This window comes from Takifugu flavidus, chromosome 9, assembly GCF_003711565.1.
Source record: "Takifugu flavidus isolate HTHZ2018 chromosome 9, ASM371156v2, whole genome shotgun sequence".
Classification (NCBI taxonomy): Eukaryota; Metazoa; Chordata; class Actinopteri; order Tetraodontiformes; family Tetraodontidae; genus Takifugu; species Takifugu flavidus.
The window spans coordinates 5,211,993-5,230,782 of record NC_079528.1 but is presented as its reverse complement, the minus strand read 5'-3'; the positions used below and the strand labels follow the sequence as shown (position 1 = coordinate 5,230,782).

General features: G+C 44.9%; 2 protein-coding genes across 8 annotated transcripts in view; one reads left to right on the top strand and one right to left on the bottom strand.

Annotated features, from left to right (window-relative positions):
• Positions 1–14,139, top strand: part of atp8a1 (ATPase phospholipid transporting 8A1) — a 68,871-nt gene extending 54,732 nt beyond the window's left edge. For all 7 annotated transcript variants that reach the window (XM_057042554.1, XM_057042556.1, XM_057042551.1 and 4 more), the window contains 8 exons: positions 91–169; positions 1,176–1,237; positions 1,469–1,525; positions 1,814–1,921; positions 8,402–8,490; positions 8,817–8,909; positions 9,776–9,867; positions 12,024–14,139. In XM_057042554.1, coding sequence (XP_056898534.1) covers positions 91–169; positions 1,176–1,237; positions 1,469–1,525; positions 1,814–1,921; positions 8,402–8,490; positions 8,817–8,909; positions 9,776–9,867; positions 12,024–12,121 — 678 coding nt within the window. In that variant the 3' untranslated portion in view covers positions 12,122–14,139. The remainder of the gene's footprint in view (positions 1–90; positions 170–1,175; positions 1,238–1,468; positions 1,526–1,813; positions 1,922–8,401; positions 8,491–8,816; positions 8,910–9,775; positions 9,868–12,023) is intronic.
• A 1,538-nt stretch (positions 14,140–15,677) lies between these two features.
• Positions 15,678–18,700, bottom strand: shisa3 (shisa family member 3). Its single transcript, XM_057042559.1, has 2 exons — positions 18,153–18,700; positions 15,678–16,729 (listed from the first exon to the last, which is right to left on the bottom strand). The coding sequence occupies exons 1-2, from the start codon at positions 18,421–18,423 to the stop codon at positions 16,149–16,151; spliced, it is 852 nt and encodes a 283-aa protein (XP_056898539.1). The 5' UTR covers positions 18,424–18,700; the 3' UTR covers positions 15,678–16,148.
• Between the last annotated feature and the right edge of the window lie 90 nt (positions 18,701–18,790).

The window sequence follows — 18,790 nt, the reverse complement described above, 5'->3', positions numbered from 1 at the left end:
GCTTTGCTCTCCCTTCTTGGAATCTCCCGCCTCCCAACCCACACCCTCCCCCTTTCTTCCTCCTCCATCCTCCTGCCCTCTATTTTGCAGGTCTTCTGGGCCCATTGTTTGAACGGCCTCTTCCACTCCGTCATCCTCTTCTGGTTCCCCCTTAAAGCCTTCCAGCACGGTAAGCAGCTCCCAGAGTCTCCACCACAGCTCTCGGGGGATAAAGAGGGAGGATAGTCAAATTCACATACTTTGTCTTAATTAGTTCTCTCTTCAACCGTCCGGCCTTGAATTGCAAACATGTGTGTGCACAGGGAAGGCCGCACACTAAGCGGGGCACATTCATGTTTGCTGGATGTCATTTGCACACTTTGACCTGCTGAAATGACTTTTGCACATTTATTCCACAGTGACTTTATACTTTTTTTTACAAACACACCACATGAATGTATGCTTCGCAGGTGTTTGCAGGCAATGACGCATTTAATCTAAAAAACAATCCTTTTTGAGTCAGCGGTTGCATTAATTCATAATAACTTTATTTGTCCTTGAATCAGTTCCACATGTTTGTGCACATTAAGATGCAGTGCAGGTGTGCGTGGGTGTGTTGGGGGTGCAGAAAGAGCCAGAGAGAATAGGGATCTTTGAGCTGGTAAGACTTGGCCGGCCAGAGAGGAGGACCACACAAGCTTGGGCTTGCTCTCCTAACAAAGGCGCCAAGCCCCTTCATTCTGACTGACAGGCTGTCAGAAAAGCCTCAGCGCTCACAAAACATGTGACCAGTCGGAAGTGAAGTGAAGATTCGCTCTATTTCTTCACTGGCGGTCACACGCCACTGATGTTTTTGCCTCGGCTGGCCTCCAAATCCCAGTCAGTATTTTGATTTCATCTCATTCTTACCTCCAGGTTGGAGCCTCGGCAAATGATAGAACCCCTATCAACCTCTGTGAAACCCAATCTTGTTGTATTGCAGCTGTAAGAACATTTACATTTAAGCCACAAACGTACAGCGATTCAGTCCTTCCAGAACAATGATATGCCTCCCTAAAGCTGACTTTGGCCTCTGTGTACTCGTGCTGCCGGCTTGTTTACTCCTTGGACCAAGTGATGGAATTCTTTATGAAACCTTAGAGCAGAAAAGACACAGCTTTGGCCCTGAAAGCTTCTGTTGTTAATTCTCTTCACAGATACAGTTTTTGGCAATGGACGGACTCCAGACTATCTCCTCTTAGGCAACATGGTTTACACAGTGAGTGCACCAACAGTCAACATTTCTGCTGTTAAACAGATCATGTCTTTCTGCCAAGTGTTATCCGGTTACTTCTTTGTGCCTTTGACTGCTTATCTCTTCCAATTTTATACTCCTCATCGTACAGTACACTTGACATAAGTGAAGATTATGATACATGTCATGCACATATGAGTTTGACACTGAAGAGACAGTTTAGATCTAACCTCTGTGTAATTCCTCCCTTAATAGTTTGTGGTGATCACAGTTTGTCTTAAAGCCGGCCTTGAGACATCATCCTGGACCATGGTAATTTAATTTTTCTCTCTTCTCGTGCCAGTACCCTGTAATTTCCTTCCAGATCCCCAGTTTTATACGACCACTGATGCCTTTGACGTATATTACGTCCTCCTTATATCTGTGGATCTCTTTATGGTTTGCTCCCACCGAGCTTGTAATTGTAAACCAACTGACATGACATGTTTGAGTTGCTCCCACGAGCTCTCGGCGTTTGCCTGAACCTGACCCGAAAATACACTTGCGAAGCTCAAGCAGAAATTTAAATGTTTCAGCTTTTTCTGATTTCTGCACTTCCAGTTCAGCCACATCGCCATCTGGGGGAGCATCGGCCTCTGGGTGGTGTTTTTCATTATCTACTCCTCGCTCTGGCCCCTCATCCCGCTGGCTCCCGACATGTCAGGAGAGGTAAACACATGCATGTGCTCGTACACATTCTTACCTATTTATTCTACAAGCACTTCCTAAAAAACTGCTTTTATAATCAGCCATCGCTGACAGACCCGGGGGGGCTCATAATTTATTTTCTGTTTCAAACTGAAGCTGTGGGGAATTTACAGATTTGAACTTGAGACGGGCCTTTGTAAGGAGAGCCAGAGGCATGTAAACTGTCAGACCTCTGGCTTGTGTTGCCTAATGACTTAATTGGGCCAATTAGTCCAGTGTTTGTGTTACGTCACCTTCCCTGGATCTGAGTATCTACAGGTGACACCCAAACAGTGAAATACTAGTGCAGCCTTGATATGCATCCAGAGAACGGATATAGAAAAATCTATGTGATGTTGAGCAGGATTTGAGGCTGAATCAGAAAGCTTCTTCAATAAGAGTTCCTCTGTATGAGTGACTGCTGTGAGTCTGCATGAGGACAGGTGGTCAGTGGAAACCCATTAACGTCTCCCAGGGACAGAGACATCTTTTCATTAGAGCAGGAGGACACTGTATGCTGTTATTCAACCAAAAAAAAATGGAGCCACACACGAAGATGTTGGGGGGAAAAAACTTTTTATGAGTGTCATACATGTAGGTGCTGTCTGAGAGAACATTTGTGCAGTTCTGACAAACCGATGAGCTTGTTTCTTCGGTTTAGTGCTTGGAAAATTGTTTGGTAGAAACTAGAAATACTTTTAAGACGTGTTTGACTACAAATGGTCTGGCGACGTTTGATGCCTGCTTGAATTGAGAATTTATCATTTCATTGTGCGCATATACATGGTTCAAAGCCAAATGGGATAAAAGATGTTTTTATTCAATCTGTAGAAGCAAAAAGTTGAGCATGTTCTCCCTGCAGGGAAAAGCTTTTGTTTGTAAAAGAGAATAAAGACGAGGTCTGTTTTAACTTTCACATTCTGGCAAGTTTTACAGGAGCTAATTAGGCTGCACAACACAACTGTCAAAATGGCAAAAATATAAATGTACGTAAATACAGCCATCCCTTTAACAATACTCATGAAAAGCTCCTTTATTAGTTTGTTGGAATCTGGGCCAACCAGCACCTCTTAAAAGCAACATAGTAGTACTAATTGTGTTGTTCGTTGTATTTGCTCCAAAAAAAAAAAAGATTTTTTAAAAACATACAGAGAAGTTTATTGAAGTTAATAGGAAACAAAGTCTTTTCTATTTCATGTTTACCTCAAAATATTCAACTCTAACTTAGAGAACAGGCAGACAGAATTGTTTTGCTCCGAGTCACTGGGTTGGATACACACACACACACACACACACACACACACACACACACGTGTTAACCCACACACGTACACACAGTCAGTGGGTAGCTTCACTGAGCTCATCAAGGCTGCAGCTTTCATCTATGGCCTGCAGCACTTGACTGAAGATGGTAATGGTGTCCTGTGGGTACTTGGTAACCCTATGCCCCTGCTCCAGATCAGGGATGCCAGTACATCTTCAAACAGGGAAACATCTCCCCGAAACCTGAGAAAGCATCACAGACAATCTCCCCTTCTAAGACCTGGTAGTATCTAAAGGGCAGGTTTATCCTCAACCCAGACGCAGCCACACATAATTCACCATGGCCGCCTCCTCCGTGTGTACTTGAATCTTCAAATATTTTCATTCTTTCTGATGTTCATCTCTTTCCCTTTTGCTCCTGCTTTCCCCCCGTTGCCTCGTTTTTTTCCCCTCTTTTTTTCTTCATCCATCAACAAATGCACCCAAGGGTTAAAACCATAACAGGCACCAGAAGCTCCTTCTCCTCCTGTTTCTGCTCTCACTCACTCCAACTCATTTGCCTTTAACAGCGGTCCGTAGGCAGTGAGCTGCATGGAAGCACATCCATCATTGTCAGCCAAAGGGTTCCTGGGGCGATTGACAGGACAGGTGCAGGATCCCTCCCCAAAACAGACTAATCTTGTTCACACCTCATAAGGCTGACACGGATTTCAAAATAATATATATATATATTTTTTAATTTTGTGCAAACAAACGTAATCTGCCGTCCTAATGGACTTAAACTCACCTCGGCAAATGTCTGTGTAGGAGCTGAAACTCAGACCCTGTCAGCCACAGCTGTCTCCAGTACATCTTATCTCCTCTCTTTCTCAGTTTTCACACACACACACACACTCTTGCACTTCCACACACCTTTGCTATTTTTCATTTTCTGCTTCACACCATGCAGCACTTTGCACCCCGAAGCAACTGGAATTATTAATTCATTAGACGCGTCGGCAGTCGAGCAACATAACTCATTCCAGTTCTCACTCGGGGTTAATAAACTGTATTCTGAGAATTTTTACTGATGCATATCAAGTCAGGATTACTCCAGCTCTCCGTACCCGTCTGTGAAATACGGCTCAAGGGATTAAGAGCTGGAATGAAAGCAATTTCAACAGAGAGCGTTAATTTCATTGGATTATTTAAGAATTCCAGGTAACCTCTAGCACGCTCGTGCAGCTCATTTTATTCTTCCATTGGAATCAGAAATAAAAGCAATGAATTAGTATTGAGGTTTTTTTGTACTATTTCAAGATTTATAGGATTTGTGCGACATAACGGTGAATCAATGCATAAATGTTATTGTTGTATTGGTTCTGCAGTCTCGGTCTGACGCCCACATGTGTGTATTTTTGTGTTTGTCTGCCCGTGTGTGTCTTTTGATCGGTTGTTTTCCCTGGTGTCCCATCCAAAGGATAAAAATGTTTTGAGAGAACCAGTCAAAGACTTATTTAAGCTGTTCTTCACTGTTGACTTGGCCCCCCAACGGAACTTTGGAAATCATTTCGTTCCAGTCATTTGGGAGGTTTTGTTAAACTCTTGTAGCCAGAAGCCTCCCTTGGCTAATGATTGATAAGCACTGTAATAACTGACTACGGTGCCCAGTATTTTTAGAGGAATCTGTTTTAATTTGCTCTACACACACTGTTAATCACACATGTGCAGCCAAGACTGCTGAGCTAAGAGTGTGTGTGCGTGTGAATCTGGCATATATGATGTTTTCTTCTCTGTGTTTGGTTATTTTGTCAGCCAACACAGAGATCGTAGAGAAAATGGAGGACCAATCCTAGAAGGGTTCAGCACTGACCTTTCTCCTACCGTCTGATTTTTCTTTCCTCGTCATTATGTTTAGGGATTTAGTGCAGTTTTCTTCTTCTAGTTTCCTTGAGCTGTTTTACCATCAGTGTATTAGAAAAACATATTTATTAGTAGCATAAAGCTCGGTTTCATCTTCATATCACCTTCCTATTAGAAAACAGCAGAGTGTTGTTTGGTTAATGTGGCTGACTTCAGCCTGCGGATAGATTCACTGCAAAATAAATTTGAACTTTTCTCTGGCCGCCTAATAAAAGTGGCTGCACAAAGTTCCTTTATAAATGCAGGAAGTATGTGTTTTGAATATTAGCATCTCTGGGATGCTGTACAGCTGGCAAAGCCTTATGAAGGTGTTTTTTTTTCTTGTTTGCTGAATTTAATACATGCTGTGGACCTGTGGGGTAAATGGTGAAGTAGTGAATTACCTCAATTTACATGCAGCGTTCCAAAGTTTTTATATTATTCACACTGTTGAGACTATGGGCCCTCTCATGCATGACCAGCTAGATGCCAACTTCTCCTGACGTATAAAACTTCTGATCTTTTTTTAATGTGTGAAGTATAAAGATTTACTGTGCGTCTTTGACTCCACTTCTGTGTTTGATGTTAATGGGTTTCATCCAGAATTTGACATGACTAATGAAGCCCTGTCTCAAACTCAAACAGATTCTAAAATTTAAGACTGTTATTTTGGAAAAAGATGGCTGCCTTTTTTTTGGGGGGGGGGGGGGGTTAAAACTAAAAATACAAACACGCGTCTTCTCCCATATACTTAACACATAAAAAAAAAAAATCATGTCTGTGCACGGTTCTGTCTGGCTGTGCGTCTCCTGTTTGTGTGTGTGTGTGTGTATGTGTGTGTGTGTGCAATCATGATGGGGGTCGTTGGCTTGTCAAAACACACCCCTCCATGCCAGCGGACACTACTGTCTGTCCGGCCAGACAAGTTTATTAGTTTGTCCTGAAAATACAACCCCGGCCCTGGACCTCTCTCACCCCGCGCAGCTCCCATGGGTCCCCTGGTATGAGACGTCGCGAGTATCCACCGGCGCTGCTGGCCTCCCTCTTGTCGTCATGGAGCCTTTCCAGATGCCTGAAGACAAACATTTGTTGATTGTAACCAGACAAGCTTGTTTAGATTGCAAAACTATACATGAGATTAAGGGATTAATTCAGATCATTTATCATGGTCTCATTTTACGTTGTGTCTGTAGTTTTTATAGCTGAGCCTCATGTTAACATGAGCTATTGTAGCGTTGACTGAGACCATAAAGTGCACGCATTATCTGTCAATCAGAATATCAAATATTATCCACAGAATGAGCAGATGAAGAGCTAATTTGGTTTATTTTCCCAAGTCCCGATACTTTGATTTAACATGGTGCTTATACAGACCAGGTTTATTTTCCAAAGCCTCTGGACACCGTTTAAGCTGCCCCGTTAAAATGCGCGAAACACTGGATGAGAAACGCAAATAATTTAACGGCCCTGCAACAACAACAAAAAAAATAAACGTTTCCACCAGGCCTGCATAATTTCCAAAAATTGATGTGAAAATATCCTCCGCTTCGCAGCAATTTTCCCTCATCTCGTACGTTTTCAGCCTCCGGGCAGCAGAAAAGCTCCATTCATCCAGGTCCCATCAAAAACTGTAGGGAAAAAAGTCGTTTCTGATTTTCCGCTATTTGGGATTTCCTCTTCCCCCAGTGTTTTGTCAGACATCAAAGTCAATTTGCAGGTAATGGTGCACAGATCAGCTAATTTGAGCCAACCTGGCTGCTTTTGATAGTCTTGACACTGGTGTGTGTGCGCATGTGCATCCTCGGTACCTTTTCTGTGTCACATTACAGGAAGGACGCTGTCAAAGGGCACCAGTAGTTTAAACAAGTGCACATTACAATGCACAACGTGCCGGTTTTGGACCGGGACAAATAATGACAGATCGTTTCAATGCACTGGGCCAAAGCAAACACCAGCCTGGCTTAAAAGACGCAGAAAGATTTTGCCACCCAGATGATCCGTGCATGTTGTCACTTCCCTCCTCAGACTCGGCCTGTGCTTGTGAGTTTAATTCAGAGCTACAATAGTCCTGGTAAATTCGGTCTCCCAGTTTATTGCTAAGTGAATGGAAGATTTCTCAAAACAACTGGCTCGTTTTGTGTCAGATATCCTGATGGGATTCTACCAGTGACAAAATATTAACATGTCTTCAATCTTTGGGTGATTTTTCATACGTGTAAAGACCAAGATTACGCTAATGTACTTGGGAAATATAGATTAAGAGCTGATTTGAAAGAAGGGGGATGAAGTAAACAGCAGATTACATGGGAGCTAATGGGATTGTGAATGTTATTATAATTCATCAGAAACGTTGAATTCCATCCGATCCTGTTGAGACACCTCCGTGAAGTCCGGCCGACGGCTCCGTTTTCTCATCTCTTCATCCCCGCTGCTGTCATTTGTGAAAATGGTCATAATTTCCCAAAGCCCACAGTGAATTGCCTGTTATTTTCTTAGCCAAACTTGTAAATGTAATGTATATACAATGGACTCGGTGTTGACATTTCAGTTTGGAAAAGAAGCAACACCGGGAGGAAAAAAAACAGAGAATGTGACATTTTTTCTGAAAAATGACCCAAATAGTTAATCATTTTAATCACTTGTGAATTATTGTTCTGTTGATTGACACGTAACTTAATGACCCCTTTCCTTAATGTCCTTTTACGACCACTGGTAGGAAAATCTCTTGAAAACCAACAATCAGAAGAGTTCCTCACCAGAGACCCGCTGACAAGGACTTGGCTGGGCGATTTGGGCGTTACAAGTTTGTAGCTTTCCCATCGCCTGTTGTCTAGAAATAATTTATCTAAGAAAAGGGAGCTGGGATGCCTCTCCGACATCGATCTGTCATTGTGTGTTGCTTCATTAAATGCACCTTAGATCATGTTCTCTTGTCCCTGGTGACATATTGACAGGAGCTCTCAGCACAGCAGACGATCAAGCTGTTTTCTTGTGAAAGAGACACCGCTGTCTAAATGCCCCGCAGGTATTTCCTCTGCCCCCAAGGCCGGGGAGCATAACAAAAACACAGCGTCATTTAGTCACGGAGGATTAACCCATTTTGGGGTCATTTCAACCCATCTACTTTTTATTTCTCCCAATTTAGCTGTTTGTTTTTGGTCTGCCTTTGTTATGCATGTTTTTCATTAGGACGCACTTCAGGGCATGATAACAGTTGTTCTTTATCAGCTGCTTCTTCTTCAGAAGGTCTCTCCTTTTGATCACTTGAACTGTGCATTGTGACCACACGGTAAATAGGTGTGTGTATGTGTGTCGCAGGCAGACATGATGTTCCGTTCGGGGGTCTTCTGGATGGGCCTGGTCTTCATCCCGGTCACCTCGTTGGTCTTTGATGTGGCCTACAAAGTGTGAGTCTCTCCTCTCTCTTCAGGACAACAAAGGGAAAAATCTACAGGACGTCTCATATCTCCCCGAAGAAATTCCTGAGTTCACGTGTGACCTCTGAAGATGTTTAGTTTTCTGTCCCGCAAACACACCAGCAGAAATATTCATAATATAGCTGCCCTGAGACAGGTTGACCCCAGCCTGCAGCAGTTCCTGCACGTCAGGAGCAATTTGAAGAGCTCAGTTTTATTTTCTGGTCTTAGTGAAAGACATTTGTGTCAGCAAATGAAGTATTTGAACTGCCAGACTTTGAAGGTTCCGTCCTGTTGAAGCCTCTGTCTCTTGGCAGGGTGAAGAGGGTGTGTTTCAAGACCCTGGTGGATGAAGTGCAGGAGCTGGAAGCTTTATCCAAAGACCCAGGAGCAGTGGTGCAAGGAAAGAGGTACTGTCAGGAGCCACTTCACAAGCCGTAACTTTAGATTTAGATTTTACAGCCTTAAGTGAGCCACAGTGGTTGAGGCATGTTAAAAGTTGCAATGAAGTGTCTTTTACAGCTACAGCACATCGTCCACATATGTGCAGTATTCTATATAGCAAAGTTATAACTCACCGTAACCAAAATTTATTAGTCGGTGCTTTGTTATTCTTGTCATTTGGCAACAATGATGAGCTTACAATTCATTTTTGACCACCGAATCATCTCCAAAGCTCGCAGATCGCTCAGTTTCACCGATGCTGGCAGCTCTATTTCTGGGTGAATGCAGAAAATCTTTAAATTGCACCTAAATTTGTTGAAATCCCACTGCCCGGCCAGTGAGCGCCCACGTCAGAGCGTGTATTATTTTTCCCTCCCAAATCGCGCATCTCTCATTTTGGACAGTCCTCCTGTATTGGAGCCATCTATTGTAAAAATGTATTAGTTTAACCTGGTCCGCTGAGCTCTCCGGGGCCCGAGGCCTGCAGCAGTCATCAGCACGGAGCGGATCAGTGCGAGATCTCCTGCGGGCTGAAAGCGATCCTTCTTCCTGGACACTGTCCCAGACCCAGCAGGCTACACGCACACACTCACACACCTGTAATAGACATGTAGAGACTGTTGAGATGAAACACAGCTTAAATGGACAGGGAAGGACACGTTGTGTTCATGATGTTTATCTCTTCGTAAACGTTTTCAGGCTTCTCCCTCGTTACATGTCAGCGGGTAGCGACACTTTAGCAGATCCGTTCACTCCGGTGGGCTCGGCTAGATGACCCTAAGGGTCGTTTTAGATCTGGGCGCGCTGATGATGTCTCTCTCTGTGTCTTCAGTCTGACGGAGAGGGCCCAGCTCCTGAAGAACGTCTTCAAGAAGAGTACCGTCAGCTTGTACCGCTCTGACTCCATGCAACACAACTTGATGCGTAAGCTGCACAACCTTTCCTTTTTGGTTGTCCTACACGTGATTTATCTGCTCTCAGATCAGTTCCCCTCTCGGGGGGATCTGATGGCGCAGGTTTGTTTTTCTTGCTCCAGTCCAGTAACACTCAGTTCATCCCACATCTCCCTATAAATAATCGGCAGTGGAAACACACATCAGCAAGTGTCTGCGAACAGCCCCTCAGTGTGCCACTGTCTTCAACAAACAAGACGTCTCCCCAAGAAGCTGCGCATACGAGCTGCTAGCTGAGTGATTTTCTTGGCAGTGGGAGGGGGCAGACAGTTGTTTGGAAGTACAAACCAATTTCTGAAGAGCACAACAGCATGAAACACAACAGCCTCGTTCACAGCTTTAACATCTTCCTTCCTACCTCCACAAATCAGCAGCTTCTTTCTAGAATTAGCAACATCTCACTGAACTATTCCTTGGGCTGAGCTCTTCACATTTTGCTCAAGTGTACTTGTGGAGAACTCGAACTCTGGAGGGTTCCTCTCAAGCTGCGTTCCCACATGGCGGTTTTACTGCTTTGATTCACACCACCAGTAGGAAACTGCAAATTCACTAAAGCTGACATCTTTTTTTAGATGGTAAAATAGCTGCTGGTCTTAATTACAACATCCAGTGTTGCACCTATCCTTCATCCATGGGTACAAGTGGCAAACTGGGGATCCTCGCACTGCAGACATTTTATTTCCACCAAATTCCCCAATTCAGCTGGTGTTTTAATCGTTTTCTTCCGCCTTTTACATGACCGTGACCGAGTGTAACTGTGATCTTCAGCACTTCTAAAAATGCTCGGTGTGAGTGTTTTGCATGGGTTTGCTCAGATAACATGTTGGAAGCCCGACCGGTTTCCCAAAAAGGTTCAGTTGAACTAAAACCATTCCCACTTCCGCTGATGCTAACGCACAAAAAACACTTAAATAGTTCGATCTTGTTTATACAAGGAGCTGAGTGATAATTACCAGGATAAATGTAGTGGTCGTAAAACTCTACAACCCTCCAGTCCCGGTTTAAAAAGCATCCCAGCTTTCTTTTTCTGGTGTTTTTTGAGGGTTTTTTTGGTTTGGTTGTTTGTTTGTTTCTGTTGTATCTTCTGTCTGATCAGTTTGTTTTTTTGTCTGTCTCATAGGTGAGGATGAGCCCATTATTGTGTCATACCATTTTTAAGAGAAAATCATTTAATTAGTCATCCCTCTATAGCTCCAGCTCCCCCCCAGCTCCGCCACGGTTAGATATCCCTCCTCCCTCCTCCCCTTTCATGCTTGTTGGCTTCCTGTCCTTCCTCTCGTGTGTCCCGTTGAGCTAAACTTGAGCAAGAAATGATGAAATGTTGCGCTGTTATTCCCCCACAATGCACTCATCTCAGCGGGGTCCTTTGAACTTCCCCGTTGGCCTCCAGGTACCGATCGGGTCATTTGACACCTGAAGGTGAGTCAGGGGTCAGAGGTCAGACAAGAAACCCTGTAGCAGAGTTTAGGTCGTAGATCACAGAGCTGCTTTTACTGACAACATATTTGCGGGAGCTGTGATTTATTTTAAACTCATTTCAGTGTGTTATTCTCACCCTGTTATTCATTTGAAAGGAATAGAATGACATTTGGGAAATGTTGTCTTCATGCAGAGACCAGCTTTGTTTCTATTTTCATATCTGTGTCGAATATGAAGCTCCCACCAGTCTACCATCGTCCAGCAAATCTAATTTCTTCATCCAGATAGTCACGACAGAGGTGTCGCGCTCTCACAAAGACCCTCAACTAAAACACACATGTGACCTAATGAACATTCTTGGAATATATTTTTGCTTTTTTTAAGGGGGGGGGGTTCATCGGCATCGCTGTACCTGTTTGCGGCAGGCTAATACAGAAGAGTCCGTGGCACATGCTGCTGCCCTCCACCAGGGGGCTTTGACATCACCACTGTGATCGCTCATACTGCTGATACATAGTTATTCTCAGGACTGGTTCTGATTCTGTTTCCTCTCTGCATGAATGCAAACAAAGCACATTTCCCAAAATGTTAAACTATTGCTTTAGAGCTGTATTTTTATTTTTATATCATTCAGTTTATTCTTTTATCACATATGTCTTTTTTTTAAACCACGACCCAGATATCCTGACTTCTAAATGCTCGTTTCAGACGGCTACGCCTTCTCTCAAGACGAGAACGGAGTGGTGTCGCAGTCGGAGGTCATCCGAGCCTACGACACCACCAAGCAGAGGACCAGCGAGTGGTGAGCCTGCCGGCCAACCTCCCGCCGCACGGCAAGATTTTGAGGGGAAGGAGCTGACGTGCACGTGTGCGCCTGCAGCAGAGGCTGGATTTCTGCACGTGGATGTGAAAGGCATAGAGGAGAGTGACATAAAGTTGTCTTTAAAAAAAAAAACAAAAGGGGAAAAAAAACAGAGGAAGAAGTGGCGTTCACTGTCGGATGTAGTTGAGCACTGTGCTTTCTGTGATCTGAAGTTCTCCAATGTTCTCACTCATCCTGCTGGAGGGAACGTCTGCAATCATTTCACTCAACTGCAATCAAACTGCTCAATTTGGAAACTATTGTTATAAAGGTGAAGAGAAGTTGTAGTTGTCAAAGATTGCCAAAGCAGTCGTCTGTACAATCTACCAAGAACTAGTGAAAATTGGGAAACTTTAAACCAAATGTAATCCAAACGGACCACTTTTACTTGTTACTATTAGTTTTGTTTGCACTTAAGGATTCATCAATTGTGTAAAGCCTTACACGTACTCATGCCTTCATCCTTCCAATATCGGTCTGTAGAGGCGACGCCTGGGTTTATTTCGTTTTCGTCTGAACACAGTTGCCTCCCACAACCGACCGTCCTGACAGACGTATTCCACCCATCACGCTTGTCTCAACAATCACAATGGTGCCTGCCTACAAAACCTTTCCCCATAAGAGAAAAAATTCCAGCCAGCTTAGACCCACAAACACACACCTGCTGAAGACAAAATCACTGTCTCCTCACCACAATGTTGCACTCATTGGAACTGCGGTGCCTTGTGGCACGCGTGTAAAGTCACAATTGTTCTCGTAGACGTGTGCGAGAAGCTCCCTGACGGTCCCGTTGAAGGTTTGATGGAGCTTCCCCTTAACCTGGAGATTTTATCTATCTAACATAAGTGCCATTAGCTTAAAAGGGAGAAAGAAATGTTAGCCAGGAAAACTCCATGACGTGATTAAAACGACTTTGTCTCTATAGTTATTTTGTGGATTTGTATTTTTATATTGGAGATGAATTTTGCATTGACCGGCTTTGTACTGAATCGTCTGTAACCTTTTTCTTTTTGATTTCTTCCTCTGAGAAAGTGGCAGGATGGAAGAGATGGAATGAGGAAAGTGAGCTTTCTTAAGTGTCTTGTTATTGTTAATATTGTAACAGCTTGATTTATTTATATTCGACTACTTGATGCTTCGGTTGCGTTCTTCTCCCTATGGGAGATTTCTGAGGGAGTGTGTGTTATTTTATTGCCTGCACGTGCATGTGTGAGTGTGTATGTGCGTATAAAAGAATGTGCGTCACCTCTACTGTGGATAACGTCCCTGTATGCACTGCATGTCTTTGTCCTCTGTGTCAGACTGGGCGTCTTGATAACTAATGTCTATTTTACCTGTGTGTGTGTGTGTGTGTGTGTGTGTGTGTGCGCGCGCAGGCGTGTATGTAGCGCTTGCTCAGTTGTCTGTCCCAGAGTGTAGGTGTGGTGTACTCGTGCGCGCTGATGCATGGCCTGTACAGGAGCGGGAGGCAGTGATGCTCGGCTCGCTTCCACACGAGATGTTGCGCTGACATGTACTTTTCCAGTGGTGGATCTGTGATTCTTCTAATTTCAGGATTTAATTCTTCTCGCGCGTTTGTCGGCCGTTCCTCTGCTCTACAGGAAAGCCGTTGTGTGTTTGTTGAGGGTTCGGGCTCGCTCTTCAGTATTAAACACAAACGCTCGTCATCCTGTCGGAAACGTGTGCGAGTGTGGAATTCTTTTATCCCGATGAACCCCGTCGTCGTCGACCAGCTGCATGAGTGAAACACAAACCGTTCTGTGAAATGTTATCCGTGCTACCTTTGATCACTTTACGAAAAAGAGGAGAATGCGCACCTTTAACTTTGCTTTTAAAGATCCGTTTCTTTCCTGTCATTTTTGGTCAATGATTGTTCTGCATGTATGGACTGCAAAATGTATACATGTTGTCTTACTGCCATGAAGGACTGCTGAAATAAACTTTACAGTCATGGAGGAACAACACCAGCGTTGGTGCCGTTATTGGGGGGGTTCTGTACTTTATCAGCCTTGAGATCACTGCATCTTCTTGTGTCCGTGTGTGAGGGACAAACAGGACGTCCAGTACAGTATGAACCTAAACAGGAAAAGGAGGGAGACAAACAAACTAGACCAACAACCTCCTTCACTGGTACGACAGTGGACCAGCGACACTCTGCCATCCTTTAATGGGGTTAAAGTTCACATGTAGAAACCAGTGAGTTCGGCAGTAGATCCCATGAGTGCGTTAATGGTGAATAAATGTGTCAAAATGTGACGCTATTGTAGCATATTTGAGCCTTTTCATGCTGACTGGCAGATTTAATGCATCTTAATGTTGCTGTTGTGGCTTTCCTCCTCACTGTTACATGCAAATGGGTGATGGTGATGTATTTATTTCTTCTGTTTCCATTTTTAAGGATTATCGGGAGAAATAGCTCATCTTTAAAGTTTCTTAAAAGGTGGAAAACGTGGAGGAACCATGCGTGCCAGTTAATGGTTCCCCCAAGGTGCCTTATTCAGTTACCAGCAACTGTAATTCAGATTCCACAAAGTTCTCACTCCCAATATTTCCTCAGTCTTGTTCCAGTAAAATTGTAAGTAGCATTGGCTTCTTTTACAGCGTTGGTAAAATATGACTGTTTGAATGTGTATTTGATCGTAAAATAACACCTGATGAGGCGTCATTTATGATGGTCATTTGAGAGGATATTTAGATTTGTCCAGCAGTTAGAGGCATTTATAAAGTGTAGCTGGAATTCTTTTAAAAAGATATATAATCCAGGCAATTTAAGGTCTTTATTATCCTGCATGAAGTGTGCCGTGCACATGGGAGACATCTCATTCCCCTTTGATTCATGTGTGAAAGGAATCTAAATGCTGATGATTACTGTGATCTGGAATCAAGTCAAGGCCTTCAGTGAGCAGCAATAATCAGGGTTCCTTCATGAATACTTGGAAAAGAAACCAGAGAGCTGGCAGACACATTAAAGTATTAAACTCTTTTTTTTTTTTTTTGGATGTGTCTTAAAAAGCGTGTTCACAGCTTGTGTTTTTCTTTTTCGAGCCAAGCGCGGAACGTGAAAGCTCGAAGGTGAAGCTGGCAGCCGTCAGCATAAACAACACCTGAAACAGTCGGCCCTGGAATCGCTGAGATAATTGAATTTGGAAGTTGCATTTTATGATCTAACGGTGATAACGCGCTTCCTGTGACGGGACAGTTGGGACTGGCAGCCAGCTCGGTTTCACGGTCAGATAAGCGGGGGAAGAGGAGCCTCTTTGTGGGTACCTGTTGCTGCAGCCTGGCCCTCTGTTTCTGGGGCCAGTTGTTTTAACACTGTGACCGCGCCATGCTCGTTGAACACTGACAATGACGGATCTGAGCGCTGCATTCCTGCTGGGAAGTCTGGCGCAAGAATGAGCGGCAGGTAGGGAGACGGGCCGCTCCGGTTTCCTTTATGTTTGAGTGATGATGAAGACGGGGCCTTTTTCTCCTCAAATGTCAGATACTCCTTTACAGTATTTATTTCTGATAAGTTTTGAGACATTTTATTTGCTGCAAATACAACATCTGTACAAAGCCCGTATAAAAGTTCACATTTCCTCTACATTAAAATGCCTTTTGCATGTTAGATCCTTTATCAGAGGTCCTTGGGATTGTCAGATACAAGAGTCAAATTCCCTGGTTTCCAAAAAACTACCTTTAACAATGATTAGGTGACAGATTCAGTGCCATCTGCGACAGTTCTGCTTCCTCTGACGTCTGCCAGCGTGTATGGAGTATAAAATGGAGGCCAGTCAGGTGAAAGTGCACGATATTCCCGACTTGAACTGTCCCCCGAGAGGTCATGGAGCTTCACTGCCGCGGCAGCAGTGTTGTCTGCTCTCTGCGTCTGGAGTTTCCACCCGCAGGGCTGTGATGGGTTCCTCTCCTCGCTGGCTCGCATCTCTAGAATGGCGTAATCCCTCTATTTACCCTCGCCAGGAGCCCTGTCAGCTCTGTCCGAAGTCAGCGAAGCCCTTGGCTGCCGTGAAGGCGTCAGGCTGCAGGGGGAAGAAGTACTGCTGCGGCAGGAGGAAGCCGGCGCTCTGAGAGGGGTGAGAGGGTTGATGGAGCTGCAGGGAGTGGGAAGACGGGTGTTGGATGCTTCCAGACATTGAGGTCGCTGGTGGGGATGAGTATGGAGGAGGGGGAGGGGGAGGCAGAGTCTGAGAGGTCTGAGTGGGAGTGGAGGCCGGCGAGGAGATGGTGGCGGACACCAGGCAGCCGTGCTGCTGCTGCTGCTGCTGGCCTCCGATGGAGAACCTCCGCATGGAGCTGCCGCCCCCGGCCGAGCTGGAGCTGGTCGTGGCCGTGCTGGACTGTCGCGACGGCGCGCGCAGGCTCGGGGGGGCTGAGGTGAGGATCATGGGGATGGTTTCGCCCTGGCAGCTGCGCAGGGAGAAGCGGATGGGCTGCTGGGTCGGCTGCTTCGGCCGCAGGCAAGTGCAGCAGTAGACGGCCACCAGGGAGCCGACGATGACGAAGGCCACGAAGATGCTTCCCACCATGAGGAAGGGGACGTAGACGGGCTCTAAAGGGAGGAAACGGGCAGATAAGGAAGGAACAGAGGTGAAGCTCCTAATTTAGGATGCAAAATAACACAAGCTAAGATGATTTCTCAGCATATTCGGCAAGTTCATTTTTCCTCCACAAAACATTATTAATTATTATTATTATGCTTCAAACAAAAAGAAACACTTTTACTCTATTTGGTGAATCTGCCTTGGTTCAGAATCACCAAAGTTCAACCATAGTTTTGGAGGAATTGTGACACAAACCACAACATTCCCAAAGACAATAATGGTGCAAATTTGATATTGACAAAACTCATTTTTGCCATGATTAAACTGCTGGTTTCGCCCAGTTTCATTACACTCGAGGAGTTTCGGTGACAGACGCTGAACTGTGTTCTCTTTTTATAACACATGTTTATGTGGTGCTCATAAATCCTAAATAAGAGTCGCTCTGCTCCGCGATACCAAACGTGACTCGAGCAGGCCGTTGCTTTTGAACCCCATTATTAAAAAAAGTTAATAGACGCATTCCTGCTGGAAAAACACAAACAGCTCATGTTACACATGTCGCCCATATGCACTTTGGGAGGAAATCGGCCCAAGTTTATTTATTTTTAAACAGGAGATCGGAAATTGCGAGCACGCAGGCCATTCAATCAAAGCTGCAGCTGTGCTGAGGGGAAATTTAAAGAAAACCCAGGGTTAAAGTGGCCTATTATGGAGGGTTTCCCAGCAAACGCGGGGTTAATGTGGCACTCTCCCTGTTAAATGTTAATAGAATCCATAGAAAATGAGCCTCTGTCTCATCGTGCCGAGGCTGCTTTGGCATAAATAAGAGCCGCTGTGAGGTTTATTTTTGGCAGCGCAGTAAGTGCGTTTGTGCATGGCAGCGTTTGAAGGCTGGAGACATGAATGACGGTGGGCATTTTGAAGCTATTGATCTTATAATTGCATTTTTTTTTTTTTAAAGAAAAAAAACCTTCATGCTTGATGCTGATGAGCTAAGATGCAATCACAGCAGACAGCAGGTGCCTCAACTGCTTTAAAAGAGTTGTAAAATGGACCAAATTAAAGCTCTTCTTCTCAAATGAATATCATTTTCATTTAGCAGTTATATTAATTTTAAAAAAAACAACCTCACAGATGTTGAAGAAAAACTTTGTTATTTTAGTGGGTTTTATTTTTAAGTGCATTACACCGGTTCCATTATTTTCACCTGTCAGCAGCCTGAACTGGCCTTCGGGCAAGGCACTGAAACCTGCTGTCTTAACTGATGTAATAGTTCCTCCAAATACGGAGGTCAAAGGTCGTCCTCAATAGGCAAGAATCAGTCTAAACATGTAATTTAGGGGGGTTTAACATAACAATAACTCGTTGTGCTGGGGTCATTTCATAATCAGATTTACTGGGCATTTAGGGAGAGCATGGAATTCAACTTACGAGCAGCAAACTCGGTGTTGTCCACCTCTCTGTCGTTGGTGCAGCTGCCCTGGTCCACCCGCGCGTCCACGGCCGCGCAGCAGTAGCGCAGCGAGCAGGAGCCGCAGCACACGTTGGCGTCCGTGGTGTCAAAGTCCTCCGGACACTGGAAGCCCTCATGATAGTTCCCGCTCGAGTCCAGCCAGCCGTGGCAGTACTCCCCCTGTGCGTCCGATATCCGCAGGTTCCAGGTCAGGTATCCGAGCAGCAGGCAGTTCAGCAGGCGCCCCATCCCGGACAGCGTCAGTCGGAGTTATCTGCTCCACATGGAGGTCAATTTGCAATCAGAGAAACTTCAGCCTACGTCACTGTCATCGTCCCTTTCCACACAGTTTGAAGACGAAACCTCTCCAGCCTGCAGACTGAGAGAACCCGGCTGGTTCTTCTCTTTGTGCCACTTTAGTTTCCGCTTTAACTTCAGAGCCTAAACACGCAGGACTGACGCCTCGATGTCCTCCTGATGTGCTGCTGCCGCCGCTGTTGTCTGCGCGTCTGTGCGCGCAGCTCCGCGGAGAGGCTGCTTTTGTGACTCCAGCGCGGTGCGCGCCACCGCCGCCCGAGAAACGGGCGTGCGCGTTCGCGGCGCAGAGGCGCGCCGA